The sequence below is a fragment of the Asparagus officinalis genome, chromosome 3 (genome assembly GCF_001876935.1).
Source record: "Asparagus officinalis chromosome 3, Aspof.V1, whole genome shotgun sequence".
Classification (NCBI taxonomy): Eukaryota; Viridiplantae; Streptophyta; class Magnoliopsida; order Asparagales; family Asparagaceae; genus Asparagus; species Asparagus officinalis.
Window position 1 is genome coordinate 63,299,919 of NC_033796.1, and position 22,874 is coordinate 63,322,792.

The 22,874-nt window shown below is 35.9% G+C and overlaps 2 protein-coding genes across 2 annotated transcripts; one reads left to right on the forward strand and one right to left on the reverse strand.

Annotated features, from left to right (window-relative positions):
* LOC109834255 (glutathione S-transferase T3-like) lies at positions 19,560–20,608 on the reverse strand. The gene is made up of 2 exons (XM_020402236.1): positions 20,321–20,608; positions 19,560–20,241 (listed from the first exon to the last, which is right to left on the reverse strand). Exons 1-2 carry the CDS (start codon positions 20,606–20,608, stop codon positions 19,636–19,638), a joined length of 894 nt encoding a protein of 297 aa, XP_020257825.1. The 3' UTR covers positions 19,560–19,635.
* On the forward strand, positions 21,499–22,843 carry LOC109835206. The gene is made up of 2 exons (XM_020403191.1): positions 21,499–21,985; positions 22,089–22,843. Exons 1-2 carry the CDS (start codon positions 21,499–21,501, stop codon positions 22,841–22,843), a joined length of 1,242 nt encoding a protein of 413 aa, XP_020258780.1.

Consider the following 22,874-nt stretch of genomic DNA (forward strand, 5'->3'; position numbering starts at 1 on the left):
TAGATCTAGGGTTAAACTTCTTGTTTATTTTTATGAGTCTAAAAATTCTTCTAGAGAGGTGAGACACTTCTCTAGAAAAATTAACTTCACTCTCCGACGACGATGATGAGGAGTGGTCACTAGCTCCTTTGATAGCAATGGTCTTCATCTTTGGTGATGACTCCTCAACTTCCCGTTGGGGAACTTCCTCCTTCTCCTTTCCCTTGAGCTTTTTCTCTTGAACCTTAAGCTTGCCAATGAGGCCATCAAGGGCTAGAGTAGTGAGATCATGAGCTTCCTCTATGGCCGTAGCTTTGGGTTCTCATATAGGAGTCAATGAACGGAGGATCTTGTAGTTCGTCTCTTAGATAGTTAATTTCTTGTCAAGACCATGCAATTCATTGATTATGTTAGGATCTTGTAGTTCGTCTCTTAGATAGTTAATTTCTTGTCAAGACCATGCAATTCATTGATTATGTTAGTGAAGCAAGAAAACATAGCATCTCTTGTCAAGACCATGCAATTCATTGATTATGTTAGTGAAGCAAGAAAACATAGCATCAATGGATTCATTTGGAACCATCTTAAATAACTCATACTCATGCATAAGCCCACTAATCTTGGATTCCTTAACTTATGAGGTTCCTTCATGTGTAATACACAATTTCACCCATATTTCATATGCGGTTGCACATGTGGAAACCCTATTATACTCGTTGGGGGAAAGACCAAAAATTAAGGCATTCATAGCCTTAGCATTGAGATTGGCTTGGTGCCTTTCTCCATCAGTCATAGTCCCGACTTTGGGCTTTTCTACATATTTCTTCTCTATGAGTTCTAGGATGTCAAGATCAATGCAACAAAGGTAAATCCGCATCCTAGCCTTCCAATAGGTAAAATTACTACCGGTGAAAAGTGGTGGTCTAGTGGTAGATTGTCCCTCTAACATATACACATTCATTGAAGCCTCCATAAGATCTTTTCTCTAAGGTGATTAAACCAAAAAACTAATATAGAGACCAAGCTCTGATACCAATTGTTGGACCCTACAGGGGGTGATTAGGGTCTTAAGGCTAAAATAGTGTAATAAAAATTGAGACAAGTAACAAACTACAAAATGAACAACAGTAAAAATAGAGATAGAGTTAGGAATCGTTATCCTTGTGACGCACGATGTGTTAACGAGGTTCGGTCTGCTGACCTACATCCCCGCTCCCCACTCTCGAGGAGAAATCCACTACACAACCCGGTTTGGAAGCCGGAAGAGAAATCCACTACACAACCCGGTTTGGAAGCCGGAACTTCTTCTACACAACGATCTCCTCACGATCTCACAACTACACAGTTGATCTCCACTAGATCACACTCCCACACTGTTGATCTTCACAAGATCAAGCTCTTAAACAGTAGCAATGGTGTAAAAGCTCTCTCTTTACAAGTCCATATGGCAAAGAGAAAGATTAAACTGAAGCTGGGATGTGAACTTAAGAAAAACACAGAAAAACAGGTTTTGAAAATTTTGGCTCTCAGTAAAACTGAAACTCTGGTTTTTCAAAAGCTTGGGTCAATGAGGAAGAAGGAGTGTCTGAGTTTAAATAGGAGAAACCAGCTGTTTAAACCCATACCCTAATCCCCTAAAATCTAGAAATAATCGGCGCTGATATTGTGTACAATCGGTGTTGAAAACAGTACAAAAGACCGTTTGAAAATAAGCGGCAGTCGACCGTAAGATATTCACGATCGACCGCGAGCTAGATCAGAAACTGAGAAAAAATCCAGAGACTTCTGCGGTCGACCGCGGTGGTCGATCGTGGGAAATCTTGAGCACACGGTCGACCACAGCGGTTGACCGTGAAAGTCTCTGCTGCCCACTGATGAATGAACTCAGGCGCGGTCGACCGTGACGGTCGACCGCAAACTTATACATTCAAAATACTATTTTTGACTCACTTAAAAAATCTGTAAAATATTCATTTGACTTCCAAAAATTTTGAGACTTTGTAAAATGTTTTTAACACTAAAAACAAATTATTTGGAAAAGGAATTTTGCTAATAGGTCCTTATACTTGTGAAAAATAGTATTTTGTGAATAAACGCTCAAAACTATAAGTATGAAACCGTGTGTGTTGTTAGCCCTTATGTTTTGATGATGTTTTATAACCACCATTATCGTACTAATGGCTTATTGAGTGTAAATGTAGTAAATTCATTTATCAAGCTCATTTAGTGCCATAAACGGAGGATGGATGGAATATACGCTACAACGAAAATATACAAAGGAGGAGGAGGCCAAGAGATGAAGCAACGTTATTTCAAGAACGACTTTTCATACTTATGTTTTTAAGCGTTTTTCACAAAATACTATTTTTCACAAGTATGAGTACCTATCTGCAAAATTCTTTTTCCAAGCAGTTTGTTTTTAGTATTAAAAACATTTTACAAAGTTTCAGAATTTTCAGAGGTCAAATAAATATTTTGCAAATATTTCAAGTTGGTCAAAAATCATTTTTCAAGAAAATATCAGAAATCGGTCGACCGGTACGGTCGACCGATCCTATGACCTTTCGTCAGTATTTTTCCAGAGAGTCGTCGATCGACCGGTACGGTCGACCGAAATTTCGATCTTTAAATCGGTCGACCGCGCCGGTCGACCGATGAGTCTCTGCTTGTTTTCCATATTTTCCTTAGCTGCTCGCGGTCGACCGAATTTTTCGGTCGGTCGACCGAAGGCATTTTTCGGTCGACCGAAATTTCCTTCGGTCAACCGATTTTTGCCTCTGATCAGCCGCGACTTTTTTAAACGGTCATTTACATCGAACACTGTGCTTTCACTTGTTAGTGATTGGCACAGTCTGTGATGAGGGTCTGAAGAAGAGATTATTATCTCATTTGGGAAGATTGGGTTTTGTTTTAAAATGATTTAAAATTTTCTATAAAAACCCCCCCAGACCTCTTCTTCTTCCTTAGCCCTAACGTTTGAAAAACCAGAGAGTTTTTTCTGTTTCCTGAGTAAAATTTTCAAAGTCTATTTTCTCTCTGTTTCTTAAGTGTGATTCACTTCCCAGGTTCAGTAAACCTTCTCTTTGCTATAAGGGCTGTGTAAAGAGAGGTTCTTGCATTTCTTTCTTCTGCTGTGTGAGTGAGATCTGTGGAGATCTACTGTGAGGGAGTGTGATCTGTTGAGATCAAACTGTGTAGTGAGAGAGATCTGTGGAGATCGCTGTGTAGACGAAGTTCCGGCTTCCAAACCGGGTGTGTAGTGGATTTCTCCTCGAGAGTGGGGAGCGGGGACGTAGGCCAGAGGGCCGAACCTCGTTAACACATCGCGCGTCAAGGATAACGAACTCCTAACCCTATCTCTCTTACTTTTATTGCATTTCTGTTTTGTGATTTGCTTGTGCTGTTTTTTTATTGCATATTAGAGCCTCTTGACCCTAATCACCCCCCCTCTAGGGTCCAACATGTGTGATATCCTAATAGCTACAATTTAAATCTAAACTATTTGCCTACATTTTAGTACTAGAGAGAAAATAAAAACTAGCTAATATCCTCACGTAGAATATAATTCTTTGAGTCTTAATATAGCTTGAGTTGGATGAAGCTTCTTAATGCATTTAGTGTTCTTGAATGAACATTGCTTCATCGCTATGCCTCCTCTTCCTTTGGATATCATTGTTGTAGCGCATATTCCATCCAATCCTCCATAAATGGAACTAACAAGCTTGATATACGTATTCACTATATTTTTACTCAACAAGCTATTAGTACAGATAATGGTGGTTGTAAAACATCATCAAAACATAAGGGCTAACAGGTTGTTCTTTGATCTAGAGAGATTGTGAGAGTGAGATTTGTAATCTATTAATTCTCATAATCTAGAGATGGTATTTTCCTTCGCCAAAATTAACTCTTTTGTGTGTTCTTCTGTTATTTTCTTCGCAACCCACTCTTGATAATTTCGCGATCAAGGTTACTCGCACAGCGACTCGTATCACACAAGTGGCTTATTTGAAGAAGGATCTACATTGGTTAAATATGAGCATGGGAACGAAGCCAGTTTGTGTGCCATTGGGAGCCCCTTTGAAGCTTTCAACTGATCTTTCGTTGAAGATAATTGAAGATCAAGAGTTGATATCGAAGACTCCATATGCGAGCGTAGTTAGGAGTTTGATGTATGCCATGGTTTGCAGATTTGTTTTTGATAGTGAGCATGGTTTCTAAATACAGGCACAACCCAGGTCCGGGTCATTGGGATGTCGTGAGATAGATTTTTAGGTACATTCAATATATTCTCAATGTTAGTTTGATTTTTAAGCGGGACACTAGTGGTGGTCAGCTATGTATTGCATACGTAGATTCGGACTACGCTGGAGATTTGGATAAACGTCGGTCGATGATGGAGTATGTGTTCAATTTGATCCGTGCGTCGGTTTGTTAGAAATGCACCTTGCAGTCTACGATAGCTTTGTTTATGACGGAAGCAGAGTATATGGCGATTACGGAGGCTGTTAAGGTGGCGATTTGCCTTCAAAGACTTTTGGAGGATCTTGGTGTTTCGCAGTGATCCGTTACCATTTATTATGATAGCATGAGTGCTATTTATTTGGTAAAGAATCAGGTCTTTTATACAAGGACGAAGTATATAGACATTCGTTATCACTTCATTCGAGATGTTCTTGAAGATAGGGATGTGGAGATTATGAAAGTCCACACGAAAGATAATCCGACGGATATGCTTATAAAGGTGGTTCCGAGCAACAAGTTCGATCATTCTAGAAACTTGTTGTAAATTCATGATTGTTGAGGTCGTTCATGGCCATTTAGATGAACTACGGGCAGCTTGATCCAATTGGAGAGGGGGTACGTAAGCAATAACATTGGTGCAGCCAGATTTTGTGTGACAATGCAGTAGTGCTCATGTTTGGTGTCGGTTCAGTTTTGGAAAACAAGAGACTATACATGAAGACGACTCCTATTGAAAGTATGATTTATAAGCGTGCTTCAAAGCATATCTATACTCACTTGATATCGTTATCCCGATATGAGGAGTCCCGAGTTCCCTTGATATCGATATCCCGGTATGAGGTTTCCTTAACTATTACTATTATAGCATTGACTAGACGATGCACTCTTGATCGGATGTGTTATGGGTCACGGTTATTTTTATAATTTTACAGAAGTCTTTTCATGGTAACTCCGTGTCTAGTGCATAATATTTCATGTACGTTCATTTAAATTAATTTGACAACATGGGGTTATAAAGGGGAATTAGACGGAGAATATAACATGTATATAAACAGGCACAGTGCTTTCCTGTTATCATGATATCGTGAGTTTTATATACATGGGCCAGAGGGTCAATACCTGACTTGAAGGCGGCCCCCGGACAGGTTTACGGGAACCCGATTATATACATGAAGATATTCTTTCCCAATTCAAATAACATGTAAAATATGTATAATATGCTTGTGTGTTTTCTGGAAGACTTTGTTAGTGTTGTAGAGATGTGGACAAATGAGTTTTTGGATGGCTGGTATTCGACCCGGTTACCGTATGCAGTTAGCTTTATGTAATCATGTTTTAGTAGTATTTTCGCATGTTAATTTTGTTGGATTTCTAGTTGCACGTCCTTTTGCCATTTCTACTATCGTATCGTTTTCTGCTTGGGTTTTTGTTCGCTCTATTTATTTTGTGGGATCTTGTCGTGTACCATGCACACTGACGTATACTTGTTTTCTCTAGTGTACGTCAAACTTAGAGGAAGAACAGGTATAACTGAGAGATCGTCAGGAGCCAGAGGATTCTCAGCAGGAGTGCCTTGTAGATCCTAGTTGAAGAAGAGGCCGAAATTTAGTATCTCATCTTAATTGATGATCCTAGTTGTTTTTGTAGTCTTTTCCCTTCTATTTCTGTTGAATAATATATTTCATATTTTTTCAGCATTCATTTGTTCATATATGTATAAGGGCATGTTGACCCGAATATTATGTCTTGGATGATATTCACTTGTGATATGGATATTTTGTTCTGAGTTTGTCTATTATATACTCGCTATCTGTGATCGGGGACCTGTGCCTTTGCATTGTATTTATTTCCAGACGATTGGCGTATTAAGTTGAGGAGAAATATTTATTTTTATTTATTTTCCTTAATCTGATACGTCACAGGCTTGTTCATGTTCTGATTTCCCAGTATTTGGGAAGCGGGGCATGAGAGGTTTTTTGGTGGCCCATGCAGGTCACGGTTCCGAGTCCTCACTAGTAAGAATATATTGGACAATTTAGACGCATATCATATTTTATCCATGAGACTATTTTTGAGCATTTATCCTATTTTCTTGATAGATTTCATTTCATCCCTATCTTATCACTCTTTGACTCCGGAGTTTTCCACTATTTCTTGTATCATCACTTCCCGACTACATTCTCCTTGTATAACTTCTCTTTCCTCGTGTTGGTCGTTATTATATGAGTTATTATTTTTACGACTGTATTTTCTTTGGTTGGCTTATATATATGGTTTAATTGTATTGATTTTGGTATTATTTATTACATTATTTTATGTATCAGACACAGTGTTATATTGTATATTTTTTATTAAAAATATATATAATTACTTATACATTTTCAATTGTTCAAATCATGTTCATTAAGTATTTTACATTACTTTAGATTTCACATATACATCGCATATCATATCTGATATTTAGATTATTTTATTGTGTTTAATTATACTTTTGCATATCTACATTATGTATGTGTGCGTTTTCTGTCATACTATCTATCATTTGCTTATGTTCTAGATTATTTTATAGTGTTTGTGTTTTGTGATATACTTTAATAAGTTCATGATTTTAGTATTCTACATATGCATTACATTCTTACTCTTTATTTATTCAACTCACAATATTTTTAGTACAGGGTTTTCTTATCAATCAGTTTTATCTTATTTAGGTTATTTCAGTAATGCTTCCATTGGTTTCGTTATTTCTAAGAGCGATGTATTTCTATTTTGATATTTAGGCATTATTTATATTGTTAAGTTTAGAGTTGAGTTACTAATTATATAGTTATTTTGTTACATTAATTATTATTTCTAGTATCAATTGTGTAACCATATTTATGTAAAATATGTTGGTGTTTTTATTATACAAATTTATGCCCTTCTTATGTTTTCATTTGTTTATAAATCTATTTTATCTTCCATAGTTTATGTTTTATGTATTATGCATTTTAATTTATGTATATTTATGTTGATTGTATTTATGTGATTTTTGACTACTGTATAATATACTACTATGTCTGAATTGATTTTATACAGAAATAATTATTATTGTTGTATCTTATTTATATTTATTATTTTACCATATGAATATTACTAATATTCTGATTTATCATATTATTTGTCGAATATGTATAATTATGTTCTTCCTATTATATCTTATATAATATGCCTATTTTGAATCACTTGTACACTCTTACATCTATTTATATCATATAATATTTTTTGGCTATTTACATGTCTCTTATATTGTCCCCTATATTTATCTAAACTATATGTATGTTTGATTCTTCGCTATTTTGTTTTGCTTATATACTCTTCAAATATTTCTTTTACCTTTGCTTGTATATAATTTACCTGTTAATTGTATTGTGTTTTTATTTTATTTTTTTATCATATTTATCATCTGCTTATGTATGAGTGACTTATATTTTGTCTTTTATTTCCTTTATGCTTTTCTTTTATTATTTATATTGTTGAGTTGTTGTCTTTTATTTCCTTTATGCTTTTCTTTTATTATTTATATTGTTGAGTTGATATGCTTTATCATATATTTTAGTGATTGATAACTTTTGCTTTTCTTTTATTATTTATATTGTTGAGTTGATATGCTTTATCATATATTTTAGTGATTGATAACTTTTGAATCATGTATTTATATTATATATATCATATTTTTGTATGTTATATGTTCGTTATATTTTGTTAATTCTATGTTATTGATTATGTTTTAACACTGTGATGTGTTGTCTTATGTTACTATATAAATAATATCATGTTGATATTATATTTTTTTATGATTGTATATTTGTTGTTGACTTTATTGCTAATATGCTATGTTTGACTAATACTTATATTTTTGTTTGTGCCAAGATGTTGTATTATTTTATAATTTGATATGTATCAACTATTTTATTTACTATATACATGCTTCTTTATACCTGTATAATTGTTTTTTCAATATATGTTCACTCTCTTTATGTTATACTTACATCATTCTTATTATTTATACTACATAGCAGACTTCTTATGACCTTGATTTGCTTTATATGTTTGCATTAACTATTCACTTCTAATTATTATTATTACTCTGATATATACACATCGTGAATGAACATGATACTTTGTGTTTGTATTTTGATTGTGTTTGACTAACTATAATTTTCTCACACTCTACTTATCGATATGCAATTTATTTTGAATTCTTTTCTATATGCGTCGAGTTGAGTCTCTCTTTTCATATCTATGTCCTTGGGTTCTTTCTTATTTTAATTCCGAGGATGAAATTTGTTTTAAGGAGGGTAGGATGTAATGATCGTGAAATTTTGATATTAATTAAAATAATTTTCTAGTATTTTAAAATATTTAATTATGATTTTTAAAAGAGTATTTGTATTTCTCAATTTTCTAGATTTTTCTATGATTTAAAGTTCAAGTTTTATATTTATTTAAATGATTTTGATATTTATAAATTTATTTAGTGCAGTAAAAATTTCTAAAATTTATCTGTTGTGTTATCGATACTGTTACGTGTCATTTTGAATAATACGTTGTATTATTTTTATTATTACGTATATTTTCATATAATACGTTATATTATTATTACGTATTATTTTGTAAAATATGTTGTATTATTTCTACTGTTGCATATTATCGGTTGTATTAGTATAACTGTTATGTTTTATTGTATAGATAATTTCCCCATAATTATTTGATTTTAAATGTAAGTAATTATATTTTTTATTAATTATTCTTGTTTAATTGTATAATTTGTTGTATTATTTCTACTATTGCAAGTTATCGGTTGTCTCTCTTCTCTTTATTCCTACACACACCGTCGTCGTACCACCCCCTCTCCTCTCGTCTCTCTCTCATCTCTCTCTCGTCTCCTCTCTCTCTCACTTCTCTCTCCTGCTCTCTGCTCGCCCTTCCCTGTTCTCCCTCCTGAGCCTCTCTCCACGCACGTCAGACCGCTCTCACCCCGAGCCGCCTTTGGCTATTTGCCGTCAAACCGCTCCTCAAACTCGACATACACCAACAGCTGATTGCCTCGCAGTCGCTCACTGTCGTCAAGCCATCCATCACGAGTAAAGCCTCCCTACTACGTTGACCCCCCCCTGCTCTAGACCAGCCCCCTTCCTCCTATCCCGCGAACTGGCCAGGCGCACTCCGTCGTCGGTTCCCTTCTGCGCTCAGCTGCCCACCAGCAAGCCGCATCGTTAGCGCCCTAACTCCAAGCAAACCCCGCGCCTATCTCTCCACCACCAACTCGAGATCTCACCGCCTGGCCGCATCAACTGCCCCCTTTCAGTCCTCCAACATCACGTCTCGCAACGCCCTCCCATACCGCCTGCTCACCTCCGGCGTAACATTCTCGGTCGTCCCCCACTCGTCTGCCACTCCAGATCCAATAGCGCCCCCTCTCCTCCTCCTGAACAGCACGGCTGTCATGAGTCGAGCTCTCCCCCTCTGCCTCACACCGCCGCGTCATTCAGCCCCTCCCATAATCCGACGCCCTGCGTCTCCCTCACCCGTTGCCTCCCCCACGACATGGATCCTCGTCATGCCGCCATTCAGATCCGATCAGATTCACCCACCTTTGTGTCATCGCACTAACTCATTTGATCATATGCTAACGCACATCCACTTGGAGAACTGCCACCTTCTAGCCGCCAGCGAGTCGTCAGAGCCCTGAGACATTCCAACGACACTCGTAGGCAAGATCTCGATATTCTTTGACTCGTCATTTCAATTTTTAGATATATTATGAATTAATGCTTATATTAGACTGTGATTCGATTATGCTACAATATATAGATTTTGATAACTGCGTGGGTTTGTTGATGGTTGATATTAATAATGATAATATGATAAATAATTTAAAAGAAAGTTATTTTATAAAAAGTATTATTTTGTGATGTTTTTAAAAGAATATTTAATAAAGATTATTTTTAGATTTATTATGATGAGAAAAGAAATTATTTTGAAAAAGGGGTTGGTTTTAAATTTATTATGATGAGAAAAGAAATTATTTTGAAAAAGGGGTTGGTTTTAAAGTATTATGATAATAAATATCTTAAAAGAAATTATTTTGTAAAAGGATTTATTTTAAATAAATAAGTTTTTTATTTTAAAAGATGAGTTACTGATATAATGAGAAACAATTTTAAAAATAGAATTGATTTGGAAAAAGATTATTCTTGAATAATTATTATAAGAAATAATTTAAGGATTTTATTTTATAAAGGATTATTTTGAAATAATAAATTAATGATTTTTAAAATATTAGTTTAGAATTGAAAGGATTTATTTTGAGTTATTATAATAATAGATATTTTAAAAGTTTTCATTATATTATAATATACGGATGTTACCTGTGTTTGTCACATATTACAATGATACCGACAATTTGACACTATTATTTATACACATAGTTTTATCTTGTTTGATATTGTGTTTGGCCTGAATGACTATATAGAAGCTTGTTGCTTTATCACCTATTTGTTACCCAATAGGAGAGAGATTGTACATGCAGACGACTCCTGTTAAAAGTATGATTTATAAACGTGCTTCAAAGCATGGCTATACTCACTCGACATCGATATCCCGATGTGAGGAGTCCCGAGTTCCTTTTATATCGATATCCCGGTATGAGGTTTCCTTAACTATTACTATTATAGCATTGACTAGACGATGTACTCTTTGATCGGACGTGTTATGGGTCACGGTTATATTCATAGTTTTACAAAAGTCGTTCCACGGTAACTCTGTGGCTAGTGCACAATATTTTATGTACGATCATTTAAATTAATTTGACAACATCGTGTTATAATGGGGAATTAGACGGAGAATATAGCATGTATATAAATGGGCACAATACCCTCCTGTTATAGTGATATCGTGAGTTTTATATACATAGGCCAGAGAGCCAATACTTGACTTGAAGGTGGCCCCCGGACAGATTTACGGAGTCCCGATTATATACATGAAGATATTCTTCTACAATTCAAATAACATGTAAATTATGTATAATATGCTTGAGTGTTTTCTGGAAGACATTGTTAATTTTATAGAGATGTGGACCAGTGTGTTTTTGGATGGCTGGTATTCGACCCGGTTACCGTATGCAGTTAGCTTCATGATTATCATATTTTAGTAGCGTTTTCGCATGTTGATTTTGTTGGATTTCCAGTTGCACGTCCTTTTATCATTTCTATTATTGTATCCTTTTCCGCTTGGGTTTTTATTCGATCTATTTGTTTTGTGGGATCTTATCATGTGCCATGCACGCTAACGTACACCTGTTTTCTTTAGTGTACGTTAGACTCAAAGGAAGAACATGTCCACCTGGGAGGTCCCCAGGAGGCAGAGGATTCTCAGTAGGAGTGCCTTGCAGATAGAGTTGAAGAATAGGCTGAAGTTCAGTATCTCGTCTTAATTGATGGTCCTAGTTGTTTTTTAGTATTTTTCCCTTCTATTTATGTTGAACAATGTATTTTATATTTCTTCAGTATTCATTTGTTTAAATATGTATAAGGGCATGTTGACCCGAATATTATGTCTTGGATGATGATCACTTGAAATATGGATATTTTGTTCTGAGTTTGCCTATTATATTGTCACGCCCCGGTTCCAAAATGCCATAATTTGGAGCGTGACTCGGCCGGCAATGCAACCATACAGTCACATTCACGCCTCTAGATCATCCTGTATACAAGTATATTGCCAAAAGAACTACTACATAGAGCATGTAACTAAGATAGCAGAGAAAATAAATAGATAAAGGAAATCTCTAACAAAGACAGAGTTCTCTTACATGTCCACAACTATCCAAGTGAGAAAGAGAAAAATACATTATAGTCTGGAGAACCACAAGTGATTGCAGGAAAAGACTAAATAAACTAAAGCTGGGAGAAATGATCGGACTGAAAATTATCACTGCTGCTGGACCTGATCCTCAAAGTACTCTCGGTCCTGCTAAGAAAACAATCCCCTAGTCTGGGGCATGCAAACCCCAGGGGAGTCAGAAAACTCCCAACAAGCATGTAAAATGAGGAAAATTGTGCGCGTGTAAGTATAAATGATAGATATAAAGAAAAGATAAATTCTAAATTTTTAGTGATAAAAGAAAATGCCTATCTTATAAACCAAAATATGATGAAAGCTCCATTAAAGATGACTGGGGAAAATTGCTAATTGTATATATCAATCATGGTCTTTCTCAAGCACATATCTTATACCCTATACTAAAAGGAGTTCAGATTTAGAAACTCACAACACGAGATGAGTACGTCGAGGGAATAATCCAAACAAGGAAACCCTCGTATATACCATATATCTCAAATTGTAAATCTCTAAATATCAACTTCTAAAATTCTATAAACAAACAATATAAATATACATCACCAATACTTCCTCCAGGCCATGCTATGCATGCCAAAATCTATCACAAAGCATATAAACACATTATTCTTATTTTACATGTTATTTGAATTAGAGAAGAATATTTTCATGTATATAAATCGGTTCCCCGTAAACCGTCCCGGGAACACGGCTTCAAGTCAGGAATTGGCTCTTTGGCCCATGTATATATATAACTCAGGATATCAGGAGTGCGCATATGCCCGTTTATATACATGTTATATTCTTCGTCTAATTCCCCTTTATAAACCCCATGTTTGTCGATTAACTTTTAAATGACTGTGCATGAAATGTTGTGCACTAACCACAGAGTTATCGTGGAACGACTTCTGTAAAACTATGAAAATAACCGTGACCCAGAACATGTCCAATCAAGATGGGTGCACCGTCTAGTCGATGCTACAATAATAATAGCCAAGAAAATACCTCATATCGGGATATCGATATCGAGGGCATAGCCATGCTATGAAAACACGCTTATAAATCATATTTTTAACAGGAGTCGTCTTCATGCACAGTCTCTCCTATTGGATGACAACTAGGTGATCAAGCAACAATTTCCATAAAGCCATGCATATCAAGCATAATTAAGTTCATAACAAGTACAAATCAATCATACATGTATCATATGGTCTATGTCACCAGGTCATGCTTCCGATCCATATCTAAATAGGATATCTATTCATGCGCAACCCGCCTAATAGATGTGACTACGTAATCAAACAAAAATCTTGAAGTTTGTACATATGCAATCATAACATCATATTTAACATGATATGATAATAGTCACACTTTAAATATCTATCTGAAAACAGATTCGAATGCTCGATTTTGATTCAAGTACATATAAGTTCACATAAAGTAATATTTCCACTAAAGACCTTTATATGGATTCTCTGAAAAGTTACTTTCTTATATGCACCAAGAACATCGAAGGGACTAATGCAGTAGTAACATGGCCAAAGATAAAGAAGCCTATGTGAAATTAGTCAAGTACATCAAGGCTTTTATAAGCAGAAGCTTTCAATCACGTGTTGGTGAACGACTCAATAACACTTGATCTATAAAATAGGTTAGACATGGGCATGACCTGTGCATATAATTGGACTCATTTTTTTTATGGATAACCGGACTATCAATACTATGTGAAATGGAGGTACTAACACTGAATACTAAGAACTATGCATATTTGAAAAAAAAACGGAAGAACATGTTTACAGCCTTACCGGACTAACTTATTCTACAACCAGTGACTAGTTATTGATGAAAATAACTAGATAGAGAACTAAATGTAATTACATGAAAAGTGCAGAATACTAGAAGGGATAATAATACTTGCTGGTTATGAAAAATAATATTAGACGATCACTAAAATAAGAGTTGAAAGAATGCTTGCATGAAGGGGAAAATCCAAATAATAATAATAATAACAACCATAATAATCAAGGGAAAAGATGCTTGCCTGAGTATTAGATCCAAAAGATAACAAATTCTAAAGACGGATCGAAAGAATTCCTCCTTCCTCTTTCCTTTTCTTTTCTTTTTCTTTCTCTCTCTCTCTCTCTCTCTCTTATTTTGTTCCGTTGAGCAAAGTTGTGGAAGAGAGTATTCTCCAGAGATTAAAGGATAGTGGAGGGTTTAGTGGGGAGATTTGGGGGAATTAGTTGGATGTTGCGGTAGTGGAGATTTGTGGAGGTAATGGAGGAGTTAGTTAGGATTTGAGAGATAAATCATGGGTTGGTTGGAAAAAAAAAAAAAAAACGGAATCTCATGTTGTCAACAACTCAACAGATTTGTATAAATGGGATTATACATTGGGCTTGTTATGATAACAACACTAATGGGCCTTGATTGTTTTTTTTTTTTCCAAACCCAACATCCGGTGAGCCTCCTATAAGAAACCTTGCCTATCCAACCAATTTAATTAATTGATTTGCAACTAAAAAAAATAGATTATTACATATATTCTCGCTATCTGTGATCGGGGACTTGTGCCTTTGCATTGTATTTATTTCTAGACGCTTAGCATATTAGGTTGAGGAGAAATGTTTATTTTTATTTATTCTCCTTAATCTAATACGTCGCGGGCTTATTCACGTTCCGATTCCTCGGTATTTTAGGAAGCGAGGCGTAACATGTGTGCAGCCTCATATGGCCTCTGTTGAGAATATTGAGGGTCGTACAAGACACCAAAGATACAAGACATCGGAATGATGCAACCAAGAAGGGTGTGAAGATATGATTGATATTTAATCAAACCTTCAAGCGGAAAATTGTCAGCCTAACAAAACAAAAGTGGGGCCCACAAAGGCGGGAAAACTCAAACTCGGTGGCAGCCATTGTTGAGAATTTATAAAGGATGTGGGTCCAACAAATATTTTATTATTAGTGGCCGGTCCCACTGATAATATTTTATTTGTGCATAGTGTTACCCAAACACTATAAATAGGGCCTAAACTCTTCATGAAAATTCATCTCAGTAACAACTCCTCTCATAGAAGAGTAAGAGAGAAAACATAGAAAGAGATTGTGAGAGTTTTTGGAGTGTATCTTGATCAAGAGAGAGTGTTCTCTTTGATCCAATTCTTTTGAAATATAAAAGAACTGGGCGTCGTAGTTGCACCATGGAGTAGCTCCGAAGGAGTGAACCACGTATATCTATGAGTACTTTGATTGATTTTATGCTTTTAATTTGTGTTTTGCGTCTCCGTTCGAGGCATTCTTATTAGTGTGTATCTTAACACTACCATCATGTCATTCTCTCCGTTTCATCTTTCTCGTGTTAATATCCTTCTTCCCTTTGCATAATCTACTTTCTAACTACCTTCTTTTGCTTTGCTATTAGCAATGCATTAAGCTTTGAGGTCTTGTCATTAATTGGCACAAAAAACATGAGTAGATATTTCAATATTGGAATATTAGACGTCCATCATTTATATAGCTATACATCGTCTCATCCTTTTCTTTTAGTCAGCGTTATTTGGTCCGTCAAGATCAAAGTATCAAAGCACTCGCAGTATCCATTTCCACATACGAAAGACAATTTATTCCCGTGACATTAAAAGAATCAAATCCTTATTGCATATTTGAAATAAAAGTTTAAACATTTGGTTGTGTTTTGATAGCAAATGGAGAAAGAAAACTGACCTTGCGATAGGTTGGCATATTTCTAGATATGGATCATGTTTCTTAGATTTAAGTGTTCTCTTTATTAAATGACATTTTTATTAAACTTGGAAATCCTTAATTACACCTAAAAAATCTAATTAAACCTAAAAGAAACTTTTTACGTGGAATTTACAAACTGTTCGTCTAGTAAATTGCTTTATCATTTGTGGATTGTATTGTATATCATGTCAGACGGCTAGATGTGTATTATATCATATGTTAATTAGATGGTAATCAATTATTGAGCGATAAACTTGGAACCATGCTCTCTCGCACTTTGATTCATTTTGAAGATCAAATGATAATTAAGGTATCATGAGGTAATATTACAAGGGTCGTAACTAATCAAAAGAACTTAAAGTCATCATAACAACGACAGTTTCAAATCATTGATGTACCGACAATCTCCATTGTTGACTGGTATACTCTACACATCATCTTTTGTCATTTTTCATCACATGTGTGCTTCTTTTGAACTGTAGGCCTGTATAAATCATTATTTGGTTCATACTGCCTTCTTTGAACATTCATTTCTTCCCTTGTTGTTCGTGTACTTCTGTTGGTTATCAATGTAATTTTATATATTCATTTGGCAGAACGAAAATTGAGTTATACATTTCTATATGTTTTTTTGAGAAAAAAGATGGATTACCACAAAGGTAATTCAGCCAGCTAAATTAATCAAAAGTGGTTGTTACATAAAAATACACACCCCCAACCAAGAGTGTGTATTGAAGTCCATATCAGAAACTACTGAGCATGAAACCCCCACAAGGAGATGATCATGACAGTTTCTAACAAAACCCAAAAGTAAAACGATTCACACTTGAACAAGGTTTTAAAAGATAGATAACAAACATCATCACAACTGAGCCGATTGTAATTTATTCTAGCTGAATCACCATATTCGCCAAATCTCTATTCTCTCTTCTAGCGGCTCCAACAGCTTGCAATCTATCAGCATTCCTCTTTCTCCTTCTTTCCGGTAATCTGGTAGCCTGAGCAGAAGCATTTTTAGAACCTAGCCAAAATGTTGAGAAGGTCATAATTTTGTTCAAAAGCTCAAGAGACTTCTTCCTTTTATTAGAAAAGATTCTATCATTACGTTCCTTCCATACACACCAAACTAGAGAACAAATAAAAACATCTCTTTTCATTTTGCAATTCTTAACTTCACCAGTTTCCCAGTTAAGTCACACTTCATTTAAAGATTCCAAACTAAAATTTTTCTCAGTTTCTAATTTGAATTGAATTGATCTCCATATTGAGTAAACAAACTCACATTTAATGAAAAGATGTGTGTGATTCTCCTCCAATTTAGTACATAAACAACAGGTTTTATCCAAAAGGATTCCTTTCTTTTCCAGTACATCCTTTGTATTCAAGCTCTGTCTTAGAGACAACCAGACAAGAAATTTCACTTTTAAAGGAATAGGAAGCTTCCATAGATTTGCACAATCATATCTCAAACCTCCATCAATTAAAAATTGATAAAAAGATTTCACTGTGAAACTCTCTTTTGCCTCCCACAGCCATTTTCTTTTATCCTCCTTTTGCTCTAAACAGTTGGAATTAAGTAAATTCATCAAAGAAAAGTATTGGGAAACAAGAACCCCAGTTAACTGACTCTTAAACTGGACAACCCATCTCCACATATTATTCTCTTTCTTTCTCATACCACTAACAACAGCAAAAGGAAAAGATATCACTACAACAAATTGCACTTTTACCGACGCTTATTCCCGACGCATGGTTAAATACGTCGCCAAAAACTATGTTTTTCCCGACGATTTTAGTTAGTGTCGGCAAAACATATATATTTCCACACGTTTATAATTAGCGTCGCTAAAAATGTATATTATTTGTGACGTTTTAATTTAGCGTCGGTAAAAGTGTATGGATTTCCCGACGTTTTTTTATTTTCGTCGGTAAAAGTATAGCTTTTAGCGACGTAAAAATATTCGTCGCAAAAAAGTATACATTTGGCGACGCACGTTTGTGTCGGCAAAAGTGTAGCTTTTAACGACGAACAGTTTTGCGTCACTAAAAGTAAACATTTTTGCCGATGCTATATTGCGTCGCTATACTTTTACAGACGCTTTACTATTCATGTGCGTTGTCAATCCCCCCTTTTCATTTCCCCGCCTACTTTTCAATTCCTCCCCCTCTTTTTTTTCATTTCCCTCTCCATCTAGAACCCCTCCCTTCGGTCTCGTCTCTTCTCCTATCTCCCCCCCTCCCTCTCCTCAGATCTCAGATTCCCCCCCCCCCCCCCCGCCCCCCGGCCCCCAACGCCCGCAAATCCGCGCATCAATTTCATCTCCGACTTCGGCGGATCCTCATGGATCGCGTACGGCGCCTCCTCCTCCTCGTCTCTCCCCACTTCCCTTTTCCGCTCAACGATTCCGAAACCCTAATTGGCCCTCCTTCCAACAAGTCATCGATCCCACTGCTTCCTCCTCTTACTCGAACCGGCCGGCGACGCTCGTCCGCTGGACTGAGTTTGAAGAAAACTCGTCTGGTGATTCCATTGAGGTATTGTAATTTTGTAGCACACGAGTTCAACCACGCAAATATCTTATAATTCACCCCTTAATGTACAGCGCCAACGCCCCACAACACCCCCCCCCCCCCCCTCCCCCCGCCAACCCCCGGGGGGGGGGGGGGGCGTCTTCTGCCTTTAGACTTCACAACTTGATGAGCAAAGAGAGTACAGAGAAAGAATTAAGCAACCATGCCTGCAACAGCTCCTCTTGTAATGGAGTCAGATGAGGAGTTGGGAACAAAAGGAGTTTATGGGTTGTGAGTAAATTTATAGATGTGAAGGAGGCTGAGACTTAGTTCTCAGTTCCAATGATCCTCACGAACATGTCATATTATGCTGTTACCCTTGTATCTGTCATGTTTGCTGGTCATCTTGGTGATCTTGAGCTCGCTGGAGCTACTCTGGGAAATTCTTGGGGTACTGTCACTGGAATTGCCCTCATGGTAAATTATTTATTTATTTGGTTATTTGATCAATTTCTTGGGTTAAATTTTAGGCTTGTGAGGTTAGGACTGTCACAGACCCAAGTGACATTATTCTCAAAGAAATTCACTTGATTTTTGTTTTTTTTAAATGGCTTTGGAAATCTTAATTTGTTCGGTGCCATTTCACATATCCAGAGATCTCCGAGCATAACACCTACATATTCATCATTTTGCATATAAATCAGTACAAGGAGTCTAAGACCATCTCCAACGCAGCGGCATTTTGAGGCGAAAAGGGAAAATGCCGCTGCGTGGGAGCTCCAATCGAGCGGCATTTGTTGCCGCATTTTGACGGGGATGAACAGCGCGACGCTATATTTGGCGTCGCACTGTTCATCCCCCATTACTGTTTTTTTTTTATTTTTTTATTTTTCAATTTTTTTTAAACCTCATACTTTTATATATTTACAATTTGTCCCCAATTGTTTCATTAAATATATAAAACAACCCTAATAATATTTAAATTTTATAATTTCACCCCAATTGTATAATGTGGACAAAATAAATTATGGTTTTTTTAAATTAAAAAAATGCTAAAATTTAACAGACATTATTATTAATTATAATATTAAAATCTAGACATACATAATATAAAACTTCATTAAAGAGCAATCATAATACATAATTCAAATATAAATTACATATCTGAAATACATAACATATAAAAACTGACACACATAATATAAAACTTCATTAAAATAAAACATAAAATACAAACTAAACATGGTGACGTTACTTAAGATGGACAAGCAACTCTCAATAATCTGGTAGATCGGGGCCAGAGTGTCCAATATCATTAAAATAATTGCCAAAATTAGAAGCAGACCCTTGTTCTTGTTGATTTCTTTTTTGTATTATTTTAATCTGTTGAGCTCGAACGTACTCACGCACGTTTGGATCAGCAATGGAATTCAAATCTTTCATTATAATTTTCCATTCATCTCTATCTTTTTTCATGGCTATCTTTTCTCGTTCGATATCAAATGCTTCTTGCCTGTCCAAGCTCGCCTTGTCTAACCTGTCTATAAGTCGATTGTTGGAGGTCTCGATGGAGTCCACTACACTTGACTCATGATCATCATTTTTCCTTTTCAATTTAGCTTTTTTTACCCCAATAGGTCGTTCAGATGGAGTAAATGATGACAATCCAGGAGATGTTGATATAGGAGATTCCGGAGTGGGATTATCTGATTGTGACGAGTCGAAGTTCACACTTTGGGATTGTCTTCGACCAACTTGTCTTGCTGTGGGGACATCATCTTTGAATTTTTCGAAATTTTTAACCATATTCCAGACATGATCAAATTTGAAACCTTTTTTGTACTTCGGTTCTTGCATAAATAACATCTTTGCTCGAACTAACTGTAAATTATAGTGAACATCAAGTTATGTATTTCAACAATAATAATAAAATTCAAACGATAATTAATAGAATACTTACAATATCTTCATCTGAAGCACCACTTGGATTCAGATTCTCTACTTGTCTCAAGCACGCATTCAATTTCCTTACTTCATTACTTATAATTTCCATTCGAGAACGAATTGATCGGCTCGTACGCATCTCAAAATGCTGATCTCGAAGTTCATTGTATTTGTCCTCCACACGAGACCAAAATGCATCTCGAGACTGGTTTCTACCGATAATAGGGTCTTGAGAAATATCCAAGAATACTTGACAAAGGAGCACATCTTCAGTAACCGTGTACCCAGTTGATCGAACAGACATTTTTTTGTAAAAAGCGGTTGGTTTGGAGATCAGAAATACTTTGAAGAAATACTTCGAATTGGGTGGCTTGAAGTAGAAACCGTGAATGTTATTTATAGCCAATCCAAATTTGTTTTTTTTGTTTGAATTTGAATTTGAATTTGAATTTGAATTTGCGGTTGGTTTGAATTTGTCGGTGGTCAACATTTGAAATTGAATCATTTTGTACAAACTGATCAGCTTTACACATTATCCAACGTTGTCGGTGGGAATCAATTTTTGAAATCAGGTCAGCTTTACACATTGTCCAACGTATACAAAGCTCAGCTCTCCTTGAATTGTGTGAAAGCTTTGTACGAGTGGGAATCAATTTTTGAAATCAGGTCAGCTTTATACATTGTCTAACGTATACACAGCTCAGCTCTCCTTGAATTGTGTGAAAGCTTTGTACGAGTCGGAATCAATTTTTGAAATCAGATCAGCTTTACACATTGTCCAACGTATACACAGCTCAGCTCTCCTTGAATTGTGTGAAAGCTTTGTACGAGTGGGAATCAATTTTTAAAATCAGGTCAGCTTTACACATTGTCCAACGTATACACAGCTCAGCTCTCCTTGAATTGTGTGAAAGCTTTGTACGAGTGGGAATCAATTTTTGAAATCAGGTCAGCTTTACACATTATCCAACGTATACAGCTAAAAGCAAATTTGAATTTTGTGACAAATTGATAACAGCTGGAAAGCATTTCCTAAAATCAGCTCAACTTTACACATTGTTCAATGTATACAGCTAAGCAAAGTTTTATAAATAGCATACTAGATTAGGTACATCCACACAATTACTCATTGTTGTGTTAAAATTATTATTCTCCATTTCTGCATACTTCAGTCATTCTTTTCTTACTTCAAAAATGAATTTCGATGTTGGAGGTCCATCATACTTATCATCATCTTCATCTTCGGATGATGATAATTTTCTGTCCAATATCATTGCAGAGATTGATGAAACCGAAGAAGTAATTTGTGAGTACATCAACAACAACATGATCCTCGTTAACAATTTACGTCAACACAACTACCAACCGATCCATGGTGGCTCGATTCCCGGTCATGCAGTGATCAACCGCGATCGAGAAAATGCGCATCAGAATTTGGTCATAGATTACTTTGCCGATAATCCACGTTTTGGAGAAGATATGTTTCGTCGTCGATATCGGATGTCAAGAAGTTTGTTCCTTCGTATTGTTGATGCAGTGAAAGATCATGACTATTACTTCCAACAACGAAGTGATGGACTTGGTAGAATGGGATTATCACCGTTACAGAAAGTAACAGCTGTTTTTCGCATGTTGGCATACGGTCTACCAGCTGATGCTACGGACGAATACGTTAAAATAGGTGAGTCAACAGCAATTGAAAGTATGACAAAATTTTGTCGTGCTATGGTGGAAATATTCGCAGAGCGGTATCTACGAACACCTAACGCTAACGATATTGCTAGGCTACTCTATATTGGAAAAAAAACGTGGTTTTCCAGGAATGTTAGGAAGTCTTGATTGTATGCATTGGAAATGGAAAAATTGTCCAACAGCATGGTCTGGGCAATACACAGGACGTAGTGGGTCACCAACTATTATCCTCGAAGCTGTGGCAGATTATGATCTTTGGATATGGCACGCATATTTTGGTATGCCAGGCACCAATAATGATATCAATGTGCTGGAGTCATCTAATCTTTTCTCTAACCTAGCTCAAGGTATTGCTCCTCCCGCTCACTATGTTATTCAAGGAAAAGAGTATAATATGGGTTATTATTTAGCTGATGGTATATATCCGAAATGGGCTACTATTGTACAAACAATCCAACAGCCACAAGGTAGGAAGAAAAAATATTTTGCCATGAAACAGGAAGCATGTAGAAAAGATGTAGAACGTGCGTTCGGAGTTCTCCAATCACGATTTGCAATCGTGGCAGGATCAGCACGTTTTTGGAAAAAACATGTATTACATGACATAATGACTGCATGCATTATTATGCACAATATGATAATCGAGGATGAACGTGATCTTTATGCACCAATTCAAGAAGTGAGGGAAGCACCAACACCAGAAGTTGATATGGTAGCAGATGAAACTACAAGATTTACTCAATTTATTGCACGTTACGGAAAAATCAAGGATAAAGATGCCCATATTGCGCTTCGTAATGCATTGATAGATCATCTATGGGAGGAATACACTAATTCAGATAGTTAAGTGCATACTAAATTTGTAATTTTTATATTGT

Coding starts and splice junctions, on each gene's coding strand:
- LOC109834255 (XM_020402236.1), bottom strand. CDS start 20,608: ATGTCTGTTCGATCAACTGGGTACACGGTTACTGAAGATGTGCTCCTT. Junction 20,242..20,320: donor GTGCTTCAGATGAAGATATT/GTAAGTATTCTA, acceptor TATAATTTACAG/TTAGTTCGAGCAAAGATGTT.
- LOC109835206 (XM_020403191.1), top strand. CDS start 21,499: ATGAATTTCGATGTTGGAGGTCCATCATACTTATCATCATCTTCATCT. Junction 21,986..22,088: donor GGACGAATACGTTAAAATAG/GTGAGTCAACAG, acceptor CGATATTGCTAG/GCTACTCTATATTGGAAAAA.